This window comes from Felis catus, chromosome B3, assembly GCF_018350175.1.
Source record: "Felis catus isolate Fca126 chromosome B3, F.catus_Fca126_mat1.0, whole genome shotgun sequence".
NCBI lineage: Eukaryota > Metazoa > Chordata > Mammalia > Carnivora > Felidae > Felis > Felis catus.
This window is the reverse complement of record NC_058373.1, coordinates 73,908,418-73,920,544: the sequence shown is the minus strand read 5'-3', so window position 1 is coordinate 73,920,544 and position 12,127 is coordinate 73,908,418. Positions and strand designations below refer to the sequence as shown.

At 40.8% G+C, this 12,127-nt stretch overlaps 1 protein-coding gene across 2 annotated transcripts; it reads right to left on the bottom strand.

Annotated features, from left to right (window-relative positions):
- Positions 1-1,095: 1,095 nt before the first annotated feature.
- NGDN (neuroguidin) lies at positions 1,096-8,792 on the bottom strand. Of its 2 annotated transcripts, XM_003987561.6 has the most exons (11): positions 8,696-8,792; positions 8,324-8,383; positions 7,422-7,493; positions 3,911-4,048; positions 3,579-3,663; positions 3,436-3,488; positions 3,072-3,192; positions 2,808-2,976; positions 1,934-2,090; positions 1,733-1,790; positions 1,096-1,278 (listed from the first exon to the last, which is right to left on the bottom strand). In XM_003987561.6, exons 1-11 carry the CDS (start codon positions 8,714-8,716, stop codon positions 1,259-1,261), a joined length of 954 nt encoding a protein of 317 aa, XP_003987610.1. In that variant the 5' UTR covers positions 8,717-8,792; the 3' UTR covers positions 1,096-1,258. The 2 variants fall into 2 exon arrangements, with proteins under 2 accessions (XP_003987610.1, XP_006932811.1); XM_006932749.5 differs by lacking the exon at positions 7,422-7,493 and having other exon boundaries at positions 8,696-8,774.
- Between the last annotated feature and the right edge of the window lie 3,335 nt (positions 8,793-12,127).

The following is a 12,127-nucleotide window of genomic DNA, read 5'->3' as shown; positions in this document are numbered from 1 at the left end:
CAGGAGACAATACTAGGTTGACTCCTACTTTCTATCAGGCTACAGCCAACTAAAAACACACCCTGCCCTGATCAGGCAGACTAGTAGAAGTCCAAATTCACAGGACTCAGAACCAAGGATTTAGTGATGCAATAACCCAATTCTACTTCTCTCCATGACACTGCCCAGGAATACAGACACAAAATTAGGTCTTCATGAAATCCTAAGCACTTAAAAAAACTGTAGTAAATTTATTCAACAGATTCTTCAACTCCTGTCCTTTCCGGTTCCCCTTTTCACCTTCTGTATTATCCAAGCCTAAAGGCTCTCCCACCAACAGAGGTCGTGCTCTGGACAGAATACAAGATCTCAGATATGTAACTCCTACCAGTCTCTTGACTTGGGCAGATATTTTGGTGACATTTTCATTCTTTTGATCTTCAAGCTAGGAATTTTCAATCTGCCTATTTTTTTGGCACTCCTTTGCAAGCATTTATAAAAGGACTGGCCTTTAACTGACTGGTGAACTAAGACCTTAGTTAAAGGAAGGTCAAAGAGGCTGCAAAACACAAGACTATACTGATTCTTCACACTTTAGTCTGCTTATTCACTCTGCTGTTCTCTCTGGATAAACTCTCTCCCTATAACTGACCAAAGATCAGCCCTATGTTTATTTTATTTTAGGAAGAAAAGAAAAACATTCAGAAGTGGAGATATGAGTAACTTAACAATGAGAAAAGGTTCTACAATACAGCTTTTGCTAGTCATGAACCAAGGTTTCCTGAATCACTGACCCCATCTAGTGGCCAGCAAGTTACATTAACAAAACCCACACATCTTAAGATGACTTGCACTCTATTACAACAAATCATACACGAACTTATGGCCACGTGGGCCAGAAGAGTTGATTACACTACTCTAATCTCTCAACATTTTTTGCTAAGGAACCAATTTATAGCTTCTGAGAAAAGTAAACTATCAAAACAAACCATAAAGCCAACCTTCTCTCACTCCCCCTGCAAAATTTCATCTTTCCCTTTATCCTTTTATTACCATCTCACCAGAAAAACCCCACACCCAGTGATTCCAGTCGTACAATACATATGCAAAAGCAGATTCATTTCGTAAGTAAAATCAATTTTATTAATAAAGATCTTTCCACATATCCAGAGCAAACAATTAATGAATTTCAAGGAAAAAAAAAAAAACAAAACCTACATACAGTGAAATTAGAAGTATCCCTGGATAACAACAGATATACAAATATGTACACCCATCATCACCGCCGCCTCCGAAAACCTGAAAGGAAGGGAAACCAAGAATAAGGCAAAGGACAGTTGGAAAAGCTGAGGGGACAGAAAAAAAGAAACCTAGAGAAAAGGGCTCAAGAAGGTTGGGTCCCCTAGACAGTACTCTGTACATCCTCCCAGGACAAAGGACTAGAAGTAGGAATGAAACTAAACTTGGAAAACAGTTCCTTCAAGTGACATTTTCATAGTCCTACTTAAGGAAGCCTGCCCACCAACTGTGGGACCTTAGAAACAGAACCCAGAAATCTTTTTTTTTGTGAATGATGCTGATTTTCAGCTTGGCAAAAAAGAGAAAGCCCACTTCTAAAAAATCAATGCTCAGTCTGGAAGAGGTAACTACAGGGGTTGGTCTGAGACCTAAGATGGCAAATCCAGACAGCTGACATCCCAATTCGTACTTCCTACTCTGCACTTAACCATCCAAGTCCTAGCCATTCACTGACCTGTTTTCTTTCGACTTTTCTTAGGTATCTTCTTACGCTTCTTAATAGGATTCTGGTCCTAGAGACAGATGGAAAAGTGAAGGAATGGCAGGTGCTTCCAGGTGTCAGCACCCCTTTCCGTGTTCCTCATGGTAACGAGCCCCACGTGCACCTGGCTGAAATCAAGGAGGCTGCTTTCCCACCACTGTATCGCAGCCTTACCTCATCAAGATGGGGTGTTCCTCCTGTCAAAGCACTGATGTCACTAAAGTGTGTGAGGGAATGAAGTTGTGAATTCATGACACTTGCTCGTTTTCGTCGTCCTTTCTCGCGCTTACTGACACTTAAACGCACCATCATGCTCTCCTCATAGTTAATCCTGCCACAGAAACACAGTTTACAACATGTTCAATCTACACACAGAAAGCTGCAGCTAAAAATCTTCACCCCTTCTTCAAATAGTTCTCAAGAAATTTCACAGCAAGTCAATATAATATTTAAGATCAATGCACATATTGAGCTTCCTCAATGTTCTTTATGCTAGAAATTCCCTCCTCCCTAGAGATGAACTCATAGCCCATCCATAAGAATATTTAAACTATTATACCAAAAAACTTTCACCTTCAGGAACAGAATTCCTACATGAGCCCCTTCACTAAAATCTATCAACAGTGGAGACTGCCGCCCAGGCAAAGTTGATGAGTCTGTATTCACGTTATAGTCACTTTCCTGCTTTTCTTTCCTGAACCTGTCTAGCATTCTTGATGCCACTATAAAAACTTGACTTTATTGGCTTCTGCACAGAAGTGAGAGTTGTGACAGTGAAATACGGAATTTTTAAAGTCCCACTAGGCGGAACTGCACATATTCCTCTTCGTATAGCATCTGCTCAGCCTAAACACTTGGGAAGATATTTTTTCCCGAGCTCCTATTCTGTACTTACCAACCCTAATTCTTAGAAACTATCAGCCCATTTTCCACTCTACTTTCTCTATAATGTGAATTCTCTTGGTACCAGACTTAATCATATCCATCCAAAGCATAAGGACAGGTCTCCATGGGGTAGAAAACAATTTCCAATTGCAAGGATTCAGACCTGTGTTGATCCTCCTGACTCTGGCGGGTGACATGAGGATGCCGAGCATCACGGATTTCCTCTGGAGCATCTGAGTACTGCTCCTTAAGTTCACGAATGACAGAGCTGCTCAATGCCCGTTTTCTGGCCCGTTCTAGGCGTTTCTTTTCCCTCTCAGCTTCTGTTTCATCTATATGATAAAAATCAGCGAGGGTTATCCCAGAACAGAGAAAAAGATGAAAGAGACACAATTTATGCTGAGGAGGCAGTAGACACAGTTCATACCATAATGTACTGGAACCAAGCGTGGTGGAACGTATTTCTTAACTGTTCCTTTTACAGATTTCTTTCCTGAAGCTTCAGACTGGCCTTCTGCTTCATCTTCCTCCTCGTCCTCAGAGCTCAACTACAAAAGGAACGCAAAATCCATAAACTCAGCAAGTGTTAGACACTACGTAAAACCAAAGCTAGAGTACCCTGGGGAGTTGGGAATATAAACAAAGGGGAGAAAGGAAAATCTCATACTCTACATTCTAAGGCACAAGACAAGAGTCAACAGTAATAGGAGAATCCCAGGAGATCCAGGATCACCATGAGGCTCATTCAGGCTTTGAGCCCTCAGGAAAATCAGGTGAATGCAATCCCTTACCTTGCTCATCATATTGCTGGGATGAGGCTTAAAACGGAGAGGGTCATTCTCACCTGGGGGGGGGTGGGGCACAAACAAGGGATTTTACAAGATTTGGAAATTTATGATAGTCCCCACATAATCTTACAGCTTCTGCCACTTACTGAGGCTGCCTGTCACTGCAGTCTTGACTAGCTTGTCAATCTGATACTTCAGTTTTTGGTCCAAGGGACGAAGCTTTTCCAAAACCTATAATGTGGTTAAATAGGGTTATGTTCCCTTCCCCAAATTAAACATGTCAAAGCCTCTACATTAACTTGCCAGATAAAGCATCTAAAATATAAACAAAGTAGAGCAGGTGAAAAAAAAAATACTTTTTTCATTTGGTTTCCTCATTTAATCATGAGAACACCCACTTAAATGAGAGCTATTGTGTGACAGTCCCAGGGTTCAGGCTGTGGAAACCCAGAACGCTAAGATGCGAAATGCTTCATACCGTGCGGATCTCTACCAGTCTCAGAACTGCAGCATGTCCCTGAAGAGACCCTCCTGAGGCTTTGTCCAGGATGAGATGGGTTAAATCCATAAGGTACATGAGCAGTAGCTGGTCCTTCACTTCCAAGAGGCTGAGACCCTGAAAACAAAAGAGTAAGAGATGCCAATTCAGTTTTAGCCAAAGAAACAGGAGGAGAGCCTAGGGTAAACAGGGTAATTTTTTCCAAGTTCAAGTTTCCCCTCATCAGTTTATACAAGGTATCTGGAGTAGTCTCAAGGATGTGACTGTACCTAAAACGGCCACTAAGAAAATTATGAGAGAAGCAAAGCTCTGAGAATTACTGCAAGACAGTAAGAGCACAAAAATCAATAAAATGTCCCCAAAACTACTATGGTAGGGTTTCTCAATCTCAGGGCCATTGACATATGGGAATGGGCAATTCTTTATTGTGGAGTCTGTGTGGAAAACCATATCCTTGGCTTCTACCTTTAAGGCCCTTCCAAATTTTGACAAATTTTGTCACCATATGATGTTCAATCTTTAATCAAAACAATTATTGGTTTTTATCCCCATACAATTATGTGATACGGTTAAAAACAATGATCTATACATACTGACATGAACTTAATTCCATGTCAGCACTCTCTACACTACAGTATGGTTTCAGTTAAGGCAGGGAGAGTATGATGCACACATTTTATTTATTTCAATTTTTTTTAAATTTTTATTTATTTTATTTTTTTAAGGGGTCTCTTTCTATTTATTTATTTATTTATGAAATTTATTGTCAAATTGGTTTCCATACAACACCCAGTGCTCATCCCAAAAGGTGCCCTCCTCAATACCCATCACCCACCCTCCTCTCCCTCCCACCCCCCATCAGCCTATTTCAATTTTTTTTTAAATCTTTATTTATTTTTGAGAGAGAGAGTGCGAGCAGGGGAGGAACAGAGAGGGAGACACCGAATCTGAAGCAGCCTCCAGGCTCTGAGCTGTCAGCACAGAATCAGACGCAGGGCTGGAACTCACAAACCATGAGATCGTGACCTGAGCTGAAGTCAGACGCTTAACTGACTGAGACACTCAGGTGCCCCTGACGCACACATTTTATACACAGAGAAAAATCTCTGGAAGATAACACACTAGTAACAACTGCTCTCCATGGGGATCAAGATGAGGAAAAGGAAGAAATGGAGCATTTGTATTGTGAAAGTATTTTTCATCAGGCATACATTACTTTTACAATAAAATAAATTTCCCAAAAATATACCCCAGTGGTTATCTCAGAATGGTGATTATATTGGTTTTAAATTTTCTTCTTTATGCTTCTATGCATCTTCCAAACTTTCTAAAATTAAAATCACATTACATTTACAGTCAGATAATCAAGCAAATATCATATGAGTAACATAGGAGGGCACTTAAGTTACAGTTGTTAAAGAAGTTGGGGTGCCTGGGTGGCTCAGTTGGTAAAGCATCCAACTTCAACTCAGGTCATGATCTCATGGTTTGTGGGTTTGAGCCCCACGTTGGGCTCTGGGCTCTGTGCTGATATCTGGAGCCTGCAGCCTGCTTCAGATTCTGTGTCTCCCTTACTCTCTGCCCCTCCCTGCTTGTGCTCTCTTTCAAAAATAAATAAACATTAAAAAAAAAAAAGTCTTTGTGACTACTTAAAATGAAACTGAAAAAGTCAACAGCCCTTGGAAGACCTATTTTATTTCAGACAGGTTAAATACTCTGCCTAAAATTACACACGTATTAGAGGAGTATGGGATTCAAACTCAGTCTGACTCCAACACCAAAGCCCTGGGTATTTTTAAACAAACATGGGAAGCTGCTGGAGATCAGCACTAGTGTGGTAACAGGTGGAGGCGCAAAGAATTTAAAGACAAACTGAGTTTAACCTCTGAATTAGGCATTTGGTAGTCAAATAATGGGTAACTCAATCTCATGACCCCAGTCTCCTCATCTATAGCATATACAGTATTTCCTTTCTGCCCCGAAGAGTAATTACGAGCTTAAAAAAGATAATATGAAAGAACTCTATAGTCTGTAAAGCACTTAGTAATTTTCGGTCCTGAAAGATAAGTTACTAAATTCTGTTCAATGAATAAACAAATATATAGTGATCTAATACATATGCTGGCAGCCCAGAACCAGCCAAGAATTTGAGAAGTAGGTTCTTCCTGACTAGCTTGGACTCTGTCAAGTTCAAATAGAGCTATAAGCATATGAGAAAAAAATCAAAAAGAAGAAAACACAAAGATAAAAATAAAAATAGGTAAGAACAAAACTGAATAATGAGATAGAAAAGGCAAGGGGAACATATTAGAAACTATTAGCTCTAGGGGCGCTTGGCTGGCTCAGTCAGTGAAGCACGTTACTCTTGATCCCTAGGTTGGAAGTTTGAGCCCCACACTGGGTGTAGAGATTACTTAAAAAATAAAATCTTTTTTTTTTTTTTTTAAGTAGGCTCCACACCCATCGTGAGGCTTGAACTCATGACCCTAAGATCATGAGTCACATACTCTACCAATGGAGCCAGCCAGGTGCCTCCCAAAATAAAATCATTAAAAAAAAAAATTCTATTAGCTATCTTTCTAAAGCATAAATCTTCTGTAAATCCCATATTTAAAAATCTTTCAGTGACTCTCATTAAGTTACCACAATGATTTTCATACTTTTGTTGACCTATGGAGTATATTAAGTAATATCTTAGAACAAAAACTCCGCATATAAAACAAGAGTTTTCCACTTCAAGGATCCTTCAAGAAGGATCCAAAACCCTCCTTCTATACTGCTCCATATCCAATGATCCCTAAGAAGGTTCTACAAGACCTTAAATTAAAAACCACCATATTTCAATTTTAACATGCATATTGTTTTCCTATTTTCACATCTCTAAAGTCAGGATGTATCTTTTAATCAATGGTACCTTAATGTTATGTCATATGTTAACAGGCCGAATTTTTTTTTTTATACAAAATAAGTGGCAGGTCCCAAATTAACAGCATTAGATTGGATGAAATACAACAGTAACTCCTCAGTTGGCCTACAAGGCTCTTCACAGAGTGACTACTTTCCTAGTCTTACTTCCTACTCCCCACCTTCCACCCCCACACTGTACATCCAACCACACTAAATGACCTCCTTTCCCAGTATATCACCATGCTTTCAGGACTCTGTCCCTTTGCACATGCTGTTTCTTTCTGTTCCCTGGAGTCCTATTTATTCCGCACAATCCTGTTACCACCTGTGAGAAGCCTTCCCTGACTTCCTCTGTTCCTCTGGCAATTATTTAATCTCTCTCCTGGGCTTGCACAGTACTCATTATGACTCATCAGCAATTCTGCTGTTGCTTATACCTATTGTTTTGATCTGTCTCCTCTCCTAGACTTCAGCACAGAAACTGGATCTTATTCATCTTTGAAGTTCCAGTACCACACAATAAATTTATGATGAAACAGCTGTTGAGAAGTCAGGGAATGCCGACTCTTCAAATACATCTTACCTTCTCTGTAGGATAGGCTCTAGCTTGAACTTTTTTTGTCAGAGCTTGTACTTGTGCAGTTACAGCCATCACCTGAAATTAGTCCAAATAAAACCGCTGACGAGAATACACCTAGTCATCTCTGAGCATGGAAGGGCAAAAACTAAACAAATCACCTGAAACAAAGCCTAAAATATTGTTACTACCTTTCTTCTCAGACAGTATAGGAAAGATGGTTTCTGATACTTTTTCATAAAGTACAAAAAAATTTCCACTTCTTTAAAAAAAATTTTTTTTTCAACATTTATTTATTTTTGGGACAGAGAGAGACAGAGCATGAACGGGGGAGGGGCAGAGAGAGAGGGAGACACAGAATCAGAAACAGGCTCCAGGCTCTGAGCCATCAGCCCAGAGCCCGACGCGGGGCTCGAACTCACGGACCCCGAGATCGTGACCTGGCTGAAGTCGGACGCTTAACCAACTGCGCCACCCAGGCGCCCCAAATTTCCACTTCTTAAAGCTAAAGAAATCATCTTATCAAACCATGGGGAGGGGATGGGAACTGGGTCAGTGGTGATGTGGGGAGACTGTACCTTATCTGTACTGGCTGAATCAACCAATACAGCTGGCTACCCAAAGGGCAAATCCTATCACCTTTCCCAGCATTAGTTTTTTTAACTATGAGAATAAAGGAAATACATTCAGATAACTTCTTTTTGGAGTTTTCTGTATTGCTTTAGATGCAGAAATAAATTACTTTGAATTCTAGCCCGAAAAGGTTTTTTCATTAAGTCACTTGACTCTTAAGGAATTTGGTATCATTCAAATATATGTCCCTCAAACGACCAAAGTTTGGAGGTGAAGCACACAAAACGAAAGCCAATCTGTCAGTGACCCATCCCCAAGGGGGTGACATGACTCACTTGATCCTGAAGGTTTTTCAAAAGTGTCACGGCACTTTGCAGGTCTGACTCCAGCACCGCCTATGAGAGGGAGAGAGAATTAAAGAAAAGCACTTATTTCCTCAGGATTATTAGAAGACTGGACGTATGGGGAGGAAAACCCTCTTCTCCTTCAGACACCCCACATTCCCGACTTTTCGCAGACTCGTTTCACAGTCGGCCAGCCCTCCAGGTTTCTAGGAGTCAGCCCCCTCACCCTACTGCTGCTTTTATCCTGCTGTATCAGGGAAGTTGCTTCTCTGAAGCTACTTTCGTCACCTCCTTTCCCTCGCGCCAATTATTTGCCCAGAGCCGCTGAAGTAAGGAAATGCCTACACAACGAAGCAAACTCACAAGATTCCCAGGCGCCGCCATCTTCACAAACCCCGCCTGTTCCGGGGCGGTACTTTCGGAGAGCCAACCTTATCTGATAGACTTGATAGACAACTCCCGCTTGCAAATCTAAGCCAATAGAAATAAGGGCCTCTCACTTCCGCCCCGAACAGGATGTGGGGAGGAGAAGCCACGCCCAGCCAATAGAATGGAAGAACTGACTAAATTCGTCAGACTTAGGGGAAGATCCAATGACGTAAAATTACTCGTGGAAAGGGGCGCGTGATTAGTATATTGAGGAGAATGATGGAAGCTAAACCAATAAAAACGGGGCAAGCGATTGATCGACAGTTAGAAAGACCCTATGGAAAAAAGGAGTTTGCTGAGCAAACTGATAGCGTATTGGCTTTCCGGATGCCACCGTACCCAGTCTTTTTCACTACGCTGCCCTTGCGTGGCCACAATCTACCGCTAGGTGGCAGTCCTTGGCTTTGCTCTGAGACGGCAGTGTTGCGGATCCGCCAAAGCTGTCTGCTGTTCCAACGCGGACCACGCGAGGTTCCCCACCGGCTTCAAGGCCCTTGCATAGACTTTGTGATACACTCTTGTGTGACCCTGGAGAAGTCACTCGGTCTCTGACATTTTTTTCATCTGTGAATAAGACAGTTGAGCCAGAGAAGCCCAGAGCCAGCGTTTAGAAACGGACACACCGACACTTGGCGCTCATGTCCCTCATCGTGTTTACTGGGGACACTGCGGAAAGAACCCCCCCTCCCCAGATGCAGCCCCAACACTCCTCATCCTTATCTATTTGGGGACTTAAAAGGAAGCACGTTTTACACATGAGGAAGCCAGTTGAGATTTATGTGACTTGCCCCCGTCACACAATTTCGCAGCCGAATTTGGCCCAAACCCACCCCGTATTTCATTATGCCCTGCCTCATCTTTTCTCAATACTTTAAAATATGTCAACTCCTGCTTCTCACAAGCTGATAAAGTAATTTGGGTGGGTATTACTTGCTTCCATCACCTGCCTTAAGAAATAAGCACTGCAAAAGGTTAATAATGGTCTTGAATTTGTCCAAGCTGACCTAGGACTAGAAATCAGATCTCCTGACTTGGAACTGTCTTCTGGAACTAAGGAAGGAATAACCCCTGTATCTCTGCACCCAGGGTGGGAAAATCCTGGTTTCTAAATCTTTTGTTGGACCCAGGAAGAATAGGTAGGGGTTGTATCCAATCACCATATCTCTTAACATTGTTTTGCTGCTTCAGGCCCACCATGGAAGCTCAGGGTGCCTTGACAGCCTATTCATTCAATTAACCAATAATTAAAAAAAAAGTTTTTAATGTTTATTTATTTTTGAGAGAGAGAGAGACAGAGCACAAGTGGGGAAGGGCAGAGAGAGAGAGAGAGAGAGAGAGAGAGGGAGACACAGAATCCGAAGCAGGCTCCAAGCTCTGAGCTGTCAGCCCAGAGCCTCAAGTGGGTCTGGAACTCGTGAGATCCTGACAAGCAATGAAGTTGGTGGCTTAACTGACTGAGCTACCCAGGCTCCCCTAACCAATAATTTTTGTACCATTTGTCAGGATCTGTATTATGAAAAATTTCCATCTCAACATAAATTCTCGTACTTGTCTTGTTAGGTTACAAGTAAGCTTTTCTTTTCCTTGGGACTTGAAATTAATCTGTTCCCATGCATTATGATGTCAGCAAAGAACAAATTACACTACTTTGTTTTGGTTTTGATTATTAAATACTTACTAATCATTCTTTTCGTTACAAGAAAATCTTGGAGTTAACAATACACTAAGTCTTTGTAAAATTCTTCCAGGACTCAACCAACAAGTATTGGCAGAGAACACAAGATTATTCAATTTATTGTTTTCTATTCCAACAATTCCATAAACTGTTAGTCATTAATAACATTTGCATGTACTGTACTTCCTGTCCATTCCTCTAGATATAAGATTTTTTTTTCTCTCTGATTTCTTTCAGGATTTTTCTGTCTTTGGCTTTTGCAGTTTCAACATGGTATGCCTATGTATGGGATTTTTTTTGGTTTTAGGTTTTTGTTTTTTTGGTATCCATCCTGCTCAGCGTTTTCTTTTTTAATTTTTTTAAGTTTATTTATTTATTTTAAGAGAGAGAGAGAGAGAGAGAGAGAGAGAGAGAGAGAGAATGCAAATGGGGAAGGGGCAGATAGAGGGAAAGAGAGAATCCCAAGTAAGCTCCCTACTGTCAGCATGGAGCCCAACATGGCGCTTGATCGCACAGTGAGATCTTGACCTGAGCCGAAATCAAGAGATGCTCAACTGACTAAACCACCCAGGTGCCCTAAAGATTAGTTCCAAATTATGGAAATAGCCCAAGTGTCCATCAACTGATGAGTGGATAAAGAAGATGTGGTATACATACATATGTGTATATGTGGTACACACACACACACACACACACACACACACACACTGGAATATTACTCAGCCATAAAAAAGAATGAAATCTTTCCATTTACAAGGACGTGGACGGATCTAAAAAGTATTATTCTAAACAAAATAAGTCAGTCAGAGAAAGACAATACCATATGATTTCACTCATATGTAGAATTTAAGAAATAACAGAAACAATGAAAAGGGAAAAAGAGAGAGGCAAACCAAGAAATAGACTCTTAACTATAGAGAACAAGCTGACTGTTAGCAGGGGGGACGTGGGTGGGAGATGGATTAAATAGGTGATGGGGATTGAGGAGTCAACTTCTTGTGATGAGCACCAGGTGTTTTATGGAAGTGCTGAATCACTGTATTGTACACCTGAAACTAATATTACATTGTAGGTTAACTAACTGGAATTTCAATAAAAACAACGAAAAAAAAATAAAGCTAGGGGCATCTGGGTGGCTCAGTCGGTTACGTGTCTGATTCTTGATTTCGAGTCAGATCATGATCTCATGATTGTGATATTCAGCCCCACTTTAGGCTTGTGCTGGGCTTGGGGCCTGCTTAGGACTCTCTCTCTCCCTCTCTCTCTGCCCCCCCCTTCAAAATAAGCTAATTAAAAAAAAGAATAAAGTTGTATTTTACAGAAAAGTTATCTACGCTGACTTAGTTTTTTAAAAAAGAGTTTTATTGAGGTATAATTTATATACCATAAAATTCACCTGTTTTAAATGTATAATTCAATAATGTTTAAAGAAAATTTACAGAGTTACACAACCATCACCAGAAAACAATTTAGAACATTACCACCATCCCTCATGCCCATTTGCAGTTTATCATCATTCTCATTTCTATCTAGCCTTGGGCAATCACTACTTTCTGTCTTTATAGGTATTCCTTTACTATACATTTCACGTAAATGGAATCATATAGTATGTAGTCTTTTTCATCTATTTTCACTAAGCATAATGATTCTGAGTTTTTGAGTGTGAGATCATAGACCTGAGTGGAAATCGA

What these genes read in the sequence shown, in the direction of transcription:
- NGDN (XM_003987561.6), bottom strand. Translation starts at nt 8,716, where the DNA reads ATGGCGGCGCCTGGGAATCTT. An exon ending in GAGCCTATCCTACAGAGAAG is followed by an intron (nt 4,049 to 7,421) that starts GTAAGATGTATT and finishes TTTTGTTTTCAG; the next exon opens with GGTCTCAGCCTCTTGGAAGT. An exon ending in CCAGCAATATGATGAGCAAG is followed by an intron (nt 3,193 to 3,435) that starts GTAAGGGATTGC and finishes TTCCTTTTGTAG; the next exon opens with TTGAGCTCTGAGGACGAGGA.